General features: G+C 33.6%; 1 protein-coding gene across 3 annotated transcripts; it reads left to right on the forward strand.

Moving 5' to 3' along the window:
- The first annotated feature begins 288 nt into the window (after positions 1 to 288).
- LOC128179440 (uncharacterized) lies at positions 289 to 12,863 on the forward strand. Of its 3 annotated transcripts, none has more exons than XM_052846864.1 (3): positions 289 to 517; positions 11,808 to 11,984; positions 12,463 to 12,863. In XM_052846864.1, exons 1-3 carry the CDS (start codon positions 407 to 409, stop codon positions 12,511 to 12,513), a joined length of 339 nt encoding a protein of 112 aa, XP_052702824.1. In that variant the 5' UTR covers positions 289 to 406; the 3' UTR covers positions 12,514 to 12,863. The 3 variants fall into 3 exon arrangements, with proteins under 3 accessions (XP_052702824.1, XP_052702822.1, XP_052702823.1); XM_052846862.1 differs by lacking the exons at positions 11,808 to 11,984; positions 12,463 to 12,863 and adding exons at positions 777 to 956; positions 1,056 to 1,286 and having other exon boundaries at positions 304 to 517; XM_052846863.1 differs by lacking the exon at positions 289 to 517 and adding an exon at positions 11,377 to 11,577.
- Positions 12,864 to 14,257: the final 1,394 nt, after the last annotated feature.

A 14,257-nucleotide genomic window follows, 5' to 3' on the forward strand; every position in this document is an offset into this window, starting at 1 on the left:
TTAACAAGACAGTCGACATTGAAATTTCGACAAATCTTCTAAGATTTTATACATTAAAAATTCAGCTTAAATCGTGCCTCTCTCTCTCTCTCTCTCTCTCTCTCTCTCTCTCTCTCTCTCTCTCTCTCTCTCTCTCTCTCTCTCTCTCTCTCAGATTTTGCAAATAGGGATTACCGGTATACACTAGTATATTAGATTTAACAAGTAATCAGTATTTAAATCTATCGGCAATTAGTTTTTATTCGTCATATTGGAATAACCCATTGTTAAGTCATAAGGGATTTCAATTTTTTAAAATCCTGATTCATGTTTAATGTTACTGCCATGATTAAACGAATTTTTAAAGAAGTACCGTTTAAATAAAAGGCCTTATTCTGTATTGAAAGATCAATGTGTATGTATAGTTATGGACAAGAAGACATTTGCCTCATTAAAGAGTCTTTGTAGCCCTCCAAAAGTTGTTGTAGATGTCATGAAGGCGTTTCTTTTACTCGTGTACCAATCGGAGGATGTAAAAGTAAGTGAACATACTATTTGATGTCGGACACGTGGTGTCAAAATAGGGGAGGGGATACCCCCTTATTTTCTCGGAACAGACCTTTCTTCTGAATTTTACCTATATAGAATAACGTTATTATGATTTTGAAGATTGGCAGAATTTTTTTTTGTCGTGATTTTCTACGCATGAGTCTATCCCTTTCATAAACAATGCTACACGTGACTACGTACATGTAAGTAGTTTGTTTTACTTATAAAATTAGGATCATATCTTTTAGGACTGGAAAAGTTGTCAAAAGAAATTGGCGGACCCATCAAATCTTATAACTAAAATGGAGCATTTTGATCCCCTGTACTGTACTGTATCAGCTGCTCAGAAAGCTGAAGATTTGATCGCAACGGAAACTGTGGATACGGTCAGACATTACAGCTTAGATGCTGGTCAAGTTTACAAATGGGTAAGGACCTCCCCCCTCTCTCTCTCTCTCTCTCTCTCTCTCTCTCTCTCTCTCTCAATATAATGTCTAGTAACTTTCTTTTAATGATTTTTAATTTAGACCAAGGCCATGATAGACCAGGTGAAATCCAGTGGCGGGCTCAAAGCGTAAAACCTGCTGTACACACCTGTAGGTTGACTTAATGGAAATCTTCTTAATCCTGACCATGTACTCAGTTTTATCAATATCCCACCTTCAGCCATCTACATGGATCTATATATATATATTTTGTATTCAGACATATTTATTTAGTGTCATGTAATCGGATGTAATATCGAGCAAAAAATGTTACCCCCCCCCCAAAAAATAATAATTTAAAAAAACAAACAAACACGGATATGTAGAAATTCTAAAAAAGGAAAATTGAATAAAATCAACTGAACAGAACAGGGCACGGAGCATCAAATACCAATGCACTTTGTTACCAATGTTCCTTTCTTTAAATTTAAAGAATTGCACTGATTCACGCGGGGGGGGGTGATTATAAATACTTGTATGTTGATATAGCTAGCTACCCGAGAAATGTGATGGCTGAAATAATTCATATACTGGTGTTGAAATGAGTTTTCGACAGGTAACACAAAAAGTAAAAGGGATTACCGTAAATAAAATTGAAAATGTTTGTGTTTATGTGTTTTATAGAGAATAATCCCAGATGCAGGGCATTATACATAACTAGAATTCGAATTTTAATTGTGTTTCTAGATTCTTATTAATACAGCCAATTTCATAATAAAGATACTTTTTTTTCTGCTGCCTCTTTTTAGTATAAAGATTATGGATAACAGAGAAAGAGAATCCAGAATATACTAAATGCATTTATTTAATAATAAAAAAGGACAACCAAAAAAAAAAAAAAGAGCAGGATAAAAGAGGAAACAGAGGCCGAGTCTTATTATATTACCCTAGATATTTTGATGAAATTTCTTATTGTAATCAGTGATGGTAATTCTATATATATCAATTATTTTTAGATCAAAAATAAATTTATTTAGTATTAACCCGATTCTCCAAGGGAGGGTCGTCTCGAAAGTTATCAATTTTTGCAACCCTATGTGAACTTGAAAAAGCGCAAAATTTTCACATATTTTCCATACTTTTGTATTTCTGCTCCAGGGATTTCTTTTTCTTTTATATATATGAAACATATTGTAAAAAGTCACCAAACACTGAAATTTTCAAAAATGTTTACCTCGTCGTTTGGTCCAGGGATAATACAAAATCAAAAACAATTTTTTACACAAAAAATTGGCATAGTGCTGCACATTTGGGCTTATAAATAATAAAAATCAACAAAATAACACTTATAAAAAGTTTAAATGATTCTCTAAATTCTCTGTCAATAAATTGTTTTAAAAATCCATCGTCGTTTTAGCATTTTACATTATCAGAGTCATAAAATCACTGTGTCTCAACTAAAGAACGTTGTATATCAAATCAATTTTGCATAAAAACGCCATACAAAAGTTATAACCTTTTACCTACGGCTGCAGGAAAATATAAAAGATGCGTTAAGCCATGCACACTTGAACTAAACACACTAGGCTAGAGAACACAACTCACTAGGCTAGGGACATCTCGATCGGTGAACAGGGAGACCACGATCAGTGAACACTATTCACTAGGCTAAGGAGACTCCGATCAGTAAACACTACTCACTAGGCTAAGGAGACCCCGATCGGTGGACAGTACTAACTAGGCTAAGGAGAGCCCGATCAGTGAACACTACTCACTAGGCCAGGGGACCCCGATCGGTGAACACTAATCACTAGGCTAAGAAGAGCTCAATCAGTGAACACCACTCACTAGGCCAGGGAGACCCCCGATCGGTGAACACTACTCACTAGGCCAGGGAGACCCCGATCGGTGAACAATTATCACTAGGCTAAGGAGACCCCGATCGGTGAACACTACTCACTAGGCTAAGGAGACCCCGATCGGTAAACACTACTCACTAGGCCAGGGAGACTCCGATCGGTGAACACTAATCACTAGGCTGAGTAGACCCCGATCGGTTAACACTAATCACTAGGCCAGGGAGACCCCGATCGGTGAACACAACTCACTAGGCTAAGAAGAGCTCGATCAGTGAACACTACTCACTAGGCCAGGGAGACCCCGATCGGTGAACACTACTCACTAGGCCAGGGAGACCCCGATCGGTGAACACTACTCACTACGCTAAGGAGACCCCGATCGGTGAACACTACTCACTAGGCTAAGGAGACCCCGATCGGTGAACACAACTCACTAGGCCAGGGAGACCCCGATCGGTGAACACTAATCACTAGGCTTAGGAGACCTCGATCGGTGAACACTAATCACTAGGCCAGGGAGACCCCGATCGGTGAACACTAATCACTAGGCTAAGGAGACCAAGATCAGTGAACACTACTTACTAGACCAGGGAGACCCCGATCGGTGAACACTACTCACACTAGGCTAGGGACATATCGATCGGTGAACACAACTCACTAGACCAGGGAGACGCCCTTCTCACTGAGCTAGGGAGACCCCGATCGGTGAACACAACTCACTAGACTTCGGAGACGCCCTTCTCACTGAGCTAGGGAGACCCCGATCGGTGAACACAACTCACTAGACTTCGGAGACGCCCTTCTCACTGAGCTAGGGAGACCCCGATCGGTGAACACAACTCACCCGGCTACGGATACCTTGACAGGGGTAAATTCTATATGTTCGTCATGTTAAAACTGGAACATACAATTCCTAAACATCAAGATGTTTAATTTTCTAAAACATTATTTTTAGCTCACCGAGACGAAGTAACCCCCGGCGTCGGTGTCGGCGTCCGAACCTGGTTAAAGGTCCTGTATCTAAGTTATTACTTGTCATATCTTCACCAAACTTGCATGGATGATGCATCTGGACCTACTTATGGACTTGAAAGACTTAGATGCTGAATCTGGGTTCTAAATTTCAGATGCTGGAGGAGGTTAAGGTTTTTGGAGCAGGTTAAAGTTTTTGTTGCAGGTGCCATTTGATAGCAATATCTAAGTTACTGCTGGTCCTAACTTTATCAAACTTGCATGGACACATGAAACTGATGCACCTGACAGGCTTGAATGCTGAATCTGAAACATAGGTTTCAGATGCTGGATAAGATTAAGGTTTTTGGAACAGGTCACATGTTTAATAGATAATAGTACTATTTCAAACTTGCATAGTTGTTTAAACTATAATATGAATGAATTGCAGAGGTAACTTCAGATGCAGAGCTTGATCTTCATTATCAAGGATGCCAAAAAATATATCTTAGTTATTACTGGTCATAACTTCAACAAACTTAAATGGAAGGTGTGTCTAATGATACTGATGCACCTGACAGGCATGGATGCTGAATCTGAGCCATAGGTTTCGGATGCTGGAAGAGGTTAAGGTTTTAATAGCTGGTTAAAGTTTTTGACACAGGTGCCCTCTGATGATAATATCTTAAACATTACTGGTCTTAACTTCACCAAACTTGCATGGATGATGCGTCTTATGATACTGATGCACTTGACAGGCTTAAATGCTGAATCTGAGCCATTAGGTTTCAGATGCTGGACGAGTTTTAAGATTTTGGAACGGGTCACATGTTTTATAGATAATAGCTTGCATAGTTGATTTAACTATATTTTAAATGAAACGCAGAGGTAGCTTCAAATGCAGAGCCTGATTTCCATTATCAAGGATGCGAAAAAAAAATCTGCTACCTCACTCAAACCTGCTTGATAGATAGATGTGTTTGATGTTAAATGAGATAACATTATTCCTATGATAAAGTATTGAATAATATGAATTGAATAATTGAATACTATTGTTTAATATGATACAATATGATATCATATGTTATATTGTAAAAAAGCTAATGGATACGATATAACTTTTTATCAATTTTTTTAAATTTTGATATGATATTCATTCATTATATTGTTAGGTAAAGTATTGTATATTATGATACAGTATTGTATAGTATGATATTGTATTATTTATTTATTACGTAATCACATGATACTGTTACATATGATACTGCAATATATAATATTGTATTGTAAGATACAATATCGTATATGATTTAATATTGTATCATACGATATTGTATAATATGATATTGGTTTCTATAATATAGTATTATATCACATGAAGTATTAAATTATATATATATATATATATATATATATATATATATATATATATATATATATATATATATATATATATATATATATATATATATATATATATATTTGTATCATATAATACAATATGTAAATATAATATTGTATTATATAATATTTTACTATATCAAATGGAATTGTATATTTTGATATGATACAATGTTGTGTCAAAATTTATTGAATTATATGATACAATATCATATTATGTATCAAATATGATACAGTATGATATCATACAATACAATATCATACTATATTATACAATATAATATCATATGTTACAATATTATGATGTATTATGTGATATGCTATTGTATCATATATACTTTATTGTATTATATATTAATATTAATATTACAACATTGTATTATGTGATAAAATACAATTATTTATAACACAATGCAATATTTACGGAAGCCCGTTGGTGCCACTTTAAAAAATATTTTATCTGGCGGCCGCCAGATAATTATTTAGCGGCCGCCACATAATTATCTGGCGGCCGCCAGATAAAATATTTTTCCAAGTTGCACCAACGGGCTTCCGTACAATATCATATCATATGTTACAATATCATATCTCATCATTGTTTATTACAGTATTTTATTGTATATATATATATATATATATATATATATATATATATATATATATATATATATATATATATATATATATATATATATATATATTGTTAATATGATAGGATGCAATATTGTATTTTATATTATGGTATTGATAAACATTGTATCTTATATTACCGTATGATATGAACATATGATTATCATACGATATTGTGCCAAAACAGTATCCATGAATATCCAAGATCATAAAGTATGATTTTCATATAAAATTATAAAGGTGGTCTCATACAGGTGATGCCTCAGAAAGGTGATGCCTCGTCTCGGTGAGCTTTGTAATCCGTGACCTATGTTTGTATATAATAATAGCATAATAGAAGGAATCAATGAGTGCTTACGATATCTAGCCTCATCTATTTGAAATTACCAATCATCTGCTTTAATGATTGCACGGAATATGAAGGATTCGCATTTACGGTACCGGACACCAAACAAAACAACAACAAATTTACATGTCAATCGTAGGGGTTTTTTCGACGAGCTGTCTTTCGATGAGATGTAAACCAACAAATTATTGAGCTCAGATTTGCAAAACGGGAACTAACCCAAATTCATTTTCCATTAAAAAAAATGCATGCTTACAAAAAAAAAAAAAGAAAGTCCACACCCCCACCCCTCTTTTAACTGATACTACGTGCCTAATATTATTTCAAAGATGCTCAGTCTGATTTCATCACAAACTGTATGCCCGTTGTAAAACGATGATTTTGTTAGTATTTAATTTATGTAATAATTAGCATTATAGTACTCTTCCCCATAATTATTGGGAAAAGCTGATTTACAAAGTCAATGAAGTAAAAGGTATAACACTTAAAACTTCATGCTCATGTATTAAATATCATTATAGTCTCAACAGAAACGATATATATCATTAAAAAACACATTAATTTTTCATTTTGTTTTTAATATATCTATTCGTTTATTCACTTACATATATTAATTCATTCAGGTAGGTTTTTTTCTTCCAAATTGTTCATGTTATGACGGTCATTATCTTTCATTATTATTAACTTCAAGCTCATAAAGACTAAAATTACATCAGTTTCAAAGGCAATTCCAATTCACATTGACAATCATTATTATTTTCTGGATATTCTTTCGATAATTCTAAGCGCTGATCTTATATGATAATATTTTTTGTTATACTTTCATGTTTTATACTGAAATCTGATTGGTTAAGACGCAGTTAATAATATTTACTATTACCCTCAGCGTTAGCAACGCACTTGGCAACGGGTAACATTAAAAAATGTTACATGCGCGAAAGTTATGCGCGTACGGTTCGCTGTAGAATTCACGTTATTCCTATATAAAAGCAGTAAAATTTTCTTAAAAATTTTAAAAAAGACATTCAGTATAACAAAATAAATAGTGCCTGTTTGGGAGGATAACAGTTGAAATTGACACCCCTCGAAAACCATTGTCAACCTCCGCTTCGCGTCGGTTGACAATGGTTTTCTCGGGGTGTCAATTTCAACTGTTACCCTCCCAAACAGGCACTATTTATATAATAGTTAAAAGTCACTTGCATATGTAAAGAAATTTCATAATGTTAATAACGTCAAGTGCTTGTGAATTACGCGCGTTATGATATCTTTTAAAAGATCACACTGAAAAGAAAATGTATTGTAGATATCTAAATGATGTCGGTCACTTTTGCGTCGCTTGACATCGTGTGTGGTTTGCTGACTTTTGCTGACCTGCGAATTTCTTTTCTGATCATTGAACCACAAATGTGATCTGATGCAACTCGAACTATACCCATGAAGTCAATGCATGATTCCCTGACTCTGAAACCACGTGTTTTCTAAGGGAGACAATGGATTATCAATTATTGAATATATATATATATATATATATATATATATATATATATATATATATATATATATATATATATATATATATATATATATATATATATACGGTATAAAAATTAATGAAAATATTGCATATAGGGTACCCTCATTATATGGATAACTCCTCCTACATTTTCAAGATAGGAAGTTGTTCTTTTGCAGATCAATTGTACATATATCAGAGGTGTGCACATTGCTAGGATTTTGATTTCCGATTATTTATGAAAAAAATACCAGCTTTTGAACTTAGTCACTTTTTGGCAAAATATTGCTTATAGGGTACACCATTTCACTGGATATGGGTTGACATGGATTATGGATACAGTTCACATAAAAGAAAACCCGGTTTGCTGTCACATTGACAGCTTATCACTTGTTTTTCTTTTTTAAGTGGTATTTTATAATTGTACAAAGTAAATTCCCGTATATGCAGTTAGAATTATCATTTAGTGTTGACAGTGACTTAAAGGTCCAATGGACCAGGTGTTTTATTTCTGTAAATGTACATTCTTTATTGTAAACCATACACAAGTCACAGAAATAAATGATTTACTTTAATACTTATTTACTTGTACATAAGATGGTGTTGAAACACTATGCATACTCTTGAGTATGCCAAAACGCTCATCTGACCAATAATGACCAACTGTTGACCTGAATCTGACCCAGGTAAACTTAAGAATTCAAACGGAAAGAACACGAAACTGGTATGAATGCACAAGTAATGTTTTCATTGCTTCTACATGTTGTGTTTGTTAAAATTATGTGGAGTTTCGAAGATGCATTAATTGATGAGCATGTGATCATGAATCATCACGGATCTAAAGCTTTTTTCGCCAGCCAATACATACATGTATAGCATATTGATAAGTAATGTTGTGTATCAGAAACCTTTATCTAGCGAAGATGAAGCTACATGTACATTTTATTTTCAATATTTTCATATTAACACTCCTTGGAAGAGTGACTAGCCCTGTTTTGGACAAAAAATGAAAGCTTCGTGGCTCTGGTGAAGGTAGCATAAATCGTTAATGTTAAAAGTTTTCTGACAGATAGCTCGGACAAGCTCATTTTCAAGAGTTCTCAGCTCATGTGCGTTTTTTATATACCGGTATTTTCTTCATAAATTTATGCATTTAAGCCTATGTAAATTATTTTTTCTATGGTGATTCATGCGGGTATGACAGCAGCAAGTTTATTTCAGAAAAAAATACTTAACCTGCGTACACAAGCTGTGAACGAGTAGCTGATATTTGTACCTGGCTACTTATATTGGAATATAGCTACATGTAGGTAGTTGGAATTAGGACTCTAGTCCCGTTTTTTACACCTCAAACACCATCCCTCTTTGAGAATTGAGCGTGTTTTGATTTAACTTAAAAATTTGACATCCACCCAACCCCATCATCTCAAACCACGGTCTTGATTTCGCATAGCTCTCTCCAGATGGGAGAGGATCGTACATATTTGCAGTGGTTTGCGACGATACCCCCCCCCCCCCCCCCTTCACAAATCCCCAACACAAAGCAGAATAAAGAGGAAATAGCTAGTTAAGATGAATATACACCTGCACCTATACTCTTCCTGGAAATAAGATTCATTACTCCATTTCACTGTATTCCAACTATTAGAAACATATCATAGCATTGTCAAAAGTATAGAAGATGGGAAAATGTGTTGTATGATTTTTTGTGATTTGTCTAAAGCTTTTGACAGGGTGTGGCACGAAGCCCTAATTTTTAAACTTCAAACTTATGGTATAAGTGGGCATCTTTTACAATGGTTTAACAGTTACTTAAGTGATAGAACACAAAGGGTAATGTACAAAAACAAGTTATCATCAACGTTATGTATCAATGCTGGTGTTCCACAAGGGTCAGTATTAGGACCACTTTTATTTCTTATTTACATTAAGGATGTAGCAACGAATATGTTATCATTTTGTAGACTTTATGCTGATGATAATTCATTACAGCATTGTGATTTATATACTAAAAACATTGAAATTGTATTGAACCAAGATCTGAAAATTCTCAGCGATTGGTCCGACAATTGGTTATTGAAATTTAATCCGTCTAAAACAAAAGCTGTTTTTTTTTCACTAAGAAACATGTAGAAGAATTTCCTAAGTTATTTTTTCAAGGGTGTCAATTGGACTATGTTTCAACCCACAGACATCTTGGTTTACTTTTTTCTAATGATTTAAGTTGGTCTCAATATATTAATAATATAGTAAACAGTGCATACAAAAAATTAGGACTTTTGAAAAAACTTAAGTTTACTCTAGGTAGAACTAATTTATCAAAAATGTATATCACGTTTATTAGACCAGTTCTTGAATATGCTTCTGTAGTATGGGACGGTTGCAATATGTTTGACATGGAGAGATTAGAAAAAGTTCAATTAAGTGCTACAAGAATTGTTACTGGTTTACCCATTTTAGCATCTACAGAATCTCTCTACACAGAAACTGGCTGGGAATCTCTGGTCAGTCGACGAAATAAGGCTAAATTAATAACCATGTTTAAAATTCATACAAATCAAGTACCTGAGTACTTGAGCAACATTATTCCTCCCGTAACAAAAAATGTCTCAATATATCACACAAGAAATAGCGAAAATTATAGTGTTCCAATCAGCAGATTAGAACTTTACAAAAAATCTTTTGTACCTGACACCATTCGGAAATGGAATTCTCTCAAATTAGAAGTTAGGGAAGCAACGTCTCTCAATATATTCAAGAAAAACATTACTGAAAGTATTCCTCAACCTCCAAAATATTTTTCATTTGGTAAACGCACTATTAATATTTTACATACAAAGTTGAGACACAACTGTATTTTGAATTATGATCTGTATAGAAGAAATATTATTGAATCACCCAATTGTATTTGTGGTCAAAAGGAGGATGTTTATCACTTTTTCTTTGTATGCAAGAATTATGTAAATGCAAGAAACAATCTTTTTGAATTACTTTTTAATAGGCTTGATGAAACAATTTTAATTAACTCACATTTGCTTCTTTGGGGTAGTGACAATTTGTCTTACAATACAAACTGCTTTATTTTTTCAGCAGTTCAAAAGTTCATTAAAGAGTCTGGAAGATTTAATAATTAAATTCTCTTTTGCTTTTGCTTTCTATACTGTATATTAACGTTATCTACTATATATTTGCAATTACTTTGTAAATGTATGTCTATGAATTTAATTATTATTAAGTCAATAACTATAAATAACATGTAATATTACATGTACTATGACAATTGTATATATTGTATGTATTATCATTAGGAGAGGAACTTGTAAGTTGCAAGAACTTGTTTCCAATCCTTTTGTGTTATTTACACAATAAAATATGTTCAAATCATAAGATTCATTTTTGACACTTGAAATTCTATTTAACATGACAGTCGACATTGAAATCTTGACAAATCTTCAAACATTTTATTCATTAAAAATTCAGCTTAAATCGTGCGCCCGCCTCTCTCTCTCTCTCTCTCTCTCTCTCTCTCTCTCTCTCTCTCTCTCTCTCAGATTTTGCAAATAAAGATTACCAGTATACACTAGTATATTAGATTAAACAAGTAATTAATCAGTATTTAAATCCATCGACAATTAGTTTTATTCGTCATATTGGAATAACCCATTGTTAAGTCATAAGGGATTTCAATTTTTTAAAACCTGATTCATGTTTAATATTTATTTACTGCCATGATTAAACGAATTTTTACAGAAGTACCGTTTAAATAAAAGGCCTTTTTTCATATTGAACGGTCAATGTATATGTATAGTTATGGACAAGAAGACATTTGCCTCATTGAAGTGTCTTGGTAGCCCTCCAAAAGTTATTGTAGATGTCATGAAAGCATTTCTTTTACTCGTGTACCAATCGGAGGATGTAATAGTAAGTAAACATAACATTTGATGTCAAACACGTGGCGTCAAGAGAGGGGAGGGGGCGCTCACACTTTTTCTTGGACCTTTTTCCCCCCTTTTTTTAAATTTTACCTGTAGAATAACTTGTTTGCGTGAATTTCTTCATGTAAGTCTTCTCTTTTCGAAAACAATGTTACACGTGACAACGTACATGTAAATAGTTTGTTTTACTTATAAAAATCGGAACATTTCTTTTAGGACTGGAAAAGTTGTCAGAAGAAAATGGCGGACCCAAATCTAATGACTAAAATGGAGCACTTTGATCCCCTGTACTGTACTGAATCAATTGCTCAGAAAGCTGATGATTTGATCGCAAAGGAAACTGTGGATACGGTCAGAAACTACAGCTTAGATGCTGGTCAAGTTTACAAATGGGTAAGGACCCCCTCTCTCTCTCTCTCTCTCTCTCTCTCTCTCTCTCTCTCTCTCTCTTAGATTGGGTTGTTTTTTGGGGGGGAGGGGGGGGGGTTGTCTCTCAAAATTTGCAATGAAAAATGAAAAAAAAATCTGATATGCAGTACTTTGCATCATATCTCCACAGTTTATACTTCCTTATCTCCACCCCTCCCACCCCAACCAAGATATCATGCAGTTGTCCATTCCTGCAAGCTAAAGTGCAGCAGACGCAAAGTTGACACCCACCCCCTCTCACAAGTGCGCTCTCTCTCTCTCTCTCTCTCTCTCTCTCTCTCTCTCTCTCTCTCTCTCAAGCCTCGGTCGGGGCGGAGGTGGAGCTCCAAAAAAAGTGAAATATTCTCTCTCTCTCTCTCTCTCTCTCTCTCTCTCTCTCTCTCTCTCTCTCTCTCTCTCTCTAATTTCTGATAACTTTCTCTTTTTATGATCTTTAATTTAGACCAAAGCCATGATTGACCAGGTTAAATCAAGTGGTGGACTCAAGGCGTAAAACCTGCTGCACACACCTGGAAGACTGGAGATTGGCGTGATGGAAATCTTCTTAATTCCGACCATGTACTCAGTGTTTATCAATATCCCACCTTTAGCCATCTACATGGATCTATATATAATTTTGTATTTAGACATATTTATTTGTTAAAAAAAATGTCATGCAATCCGATGAATTACTGAGAAAAAAAATGTTACCCCCCCCCCAAAAAAAAAACAAAAAATAAAAAAAGGATGTGTAGAATTTAAAAAAAAAAAGGAAAAAATTATTAGAAATCAATTGTACAGAACAGGGCACGGACCATGAAATACATACCGATGCATTGGTTTTTAATTCTGATATTAAGAAAATTACGGATTTTTTTTTTTTTTTTGGGGGGGGGGGGGGGGGGTTGGGGTTAATGCTCGATATGTTGATAGAAAAGATTATCGTAAATAAAATTGAAAATGTTTGTGTGTTATATAGAGAATAATCCCAGATGCAGGACATTATATATAACTAGAATTAGTATTTTAATCATGCATGTTCCTAGATTTTTAATAATACAGCCAATTTTATAATAAAAATCTTTTTTTTTCTTCTGCTTCCTTTTTTGGTATTAAGATTATGGATAACAGAGAAAGAGAAACAAATTCAGTATATCCAGAATATACTGAATGCAATTATTTGATAAAAATAGGACAGAAAAGAAGAAACACAGGCCGAGTTCTAATTATTTCTACCCTAGATATATTTCACTCTATTTCAAGTCTATATTCCATGACTTGTCCTTTCTATGAGCTGTGCAATCTGTGAGATGTCGCATGTACATGATGATTTTTTTTTCGAAGAGTTGTCTTTCGATCAGATGTCATAGACCAACACCTTTATTGTTATTACTGAGCTCAGATTTGCAAAACGGGAACAAACCCAAATTCATTTTCCATAAAAATGTGTGCTTGGGGGGGGGGGGGAGACCGCCCCCTACCCCTTTAACTGATGCTACGTGCCCAGTGTTATTTCAAAGATGCTCAGTCCGATTTCATCTCAAAATGTATGCCCGTTGTAAAACGATGAATTTATTTGTATATAATATATATCATATATACATCATATATTATGTAATAATTAGCATTATAGTACTCTTTTTGGAAAAGCTGATGTACAAAGTCAATGAAGTAAAAGGTATTAAACTTAAAACTTCATTGTCACGGTCATGTTTTAAATATCATTAGTCTCAACAGAAAAGATATATATATATATATATATATATATATATATATATATATATATATATATATATATATATATATATATATATATATATATATATATATATATATATATATATATATATATATATAACATTTTCTTGACATTTCATTTATTTTTATATATCTATTCGTTGATTCATTTACATAGGTTTTTTTTCTTCCAAATTCTTCATGTCACGACGGTCACTATCTTTCATTATTATTAACTTTAATCTAAAAAAAGACCTAAATTACATCAATTTGAAAGGCAATTCCAGTTCACATTGACAATTATTATTTTCTGTTATTCTTTCGATAATTCTAAGCGCTGATCTTATTTTATAATTATTATAGTTAAAAATCACTTGCATATGTAAATATTTTTTTTTAAATGTTACTGACATCAAGCGCTTGTGAATTACGCGCATTATGATATCTTTTAAAAGAAAATGATGATATCTAAATATCTAAATGGTGTCTGTCACTTTTGCGTCACTTGACATCGTGTGTGG

Source organism: Crassostrea angulata, chromosome 4 (assembly GCF_025612915.1).
Source record: "Crassostrea angulata isolate pt1a10 chromosome 4, ASM2561291v2, whole genome shotgun sequence".
Lineage (NCBI taxonomy): Eukaryota > Metazoa > Mollusca > Bivalvia > Ostreida > Ostreidae > Magallana > Magallana angulata.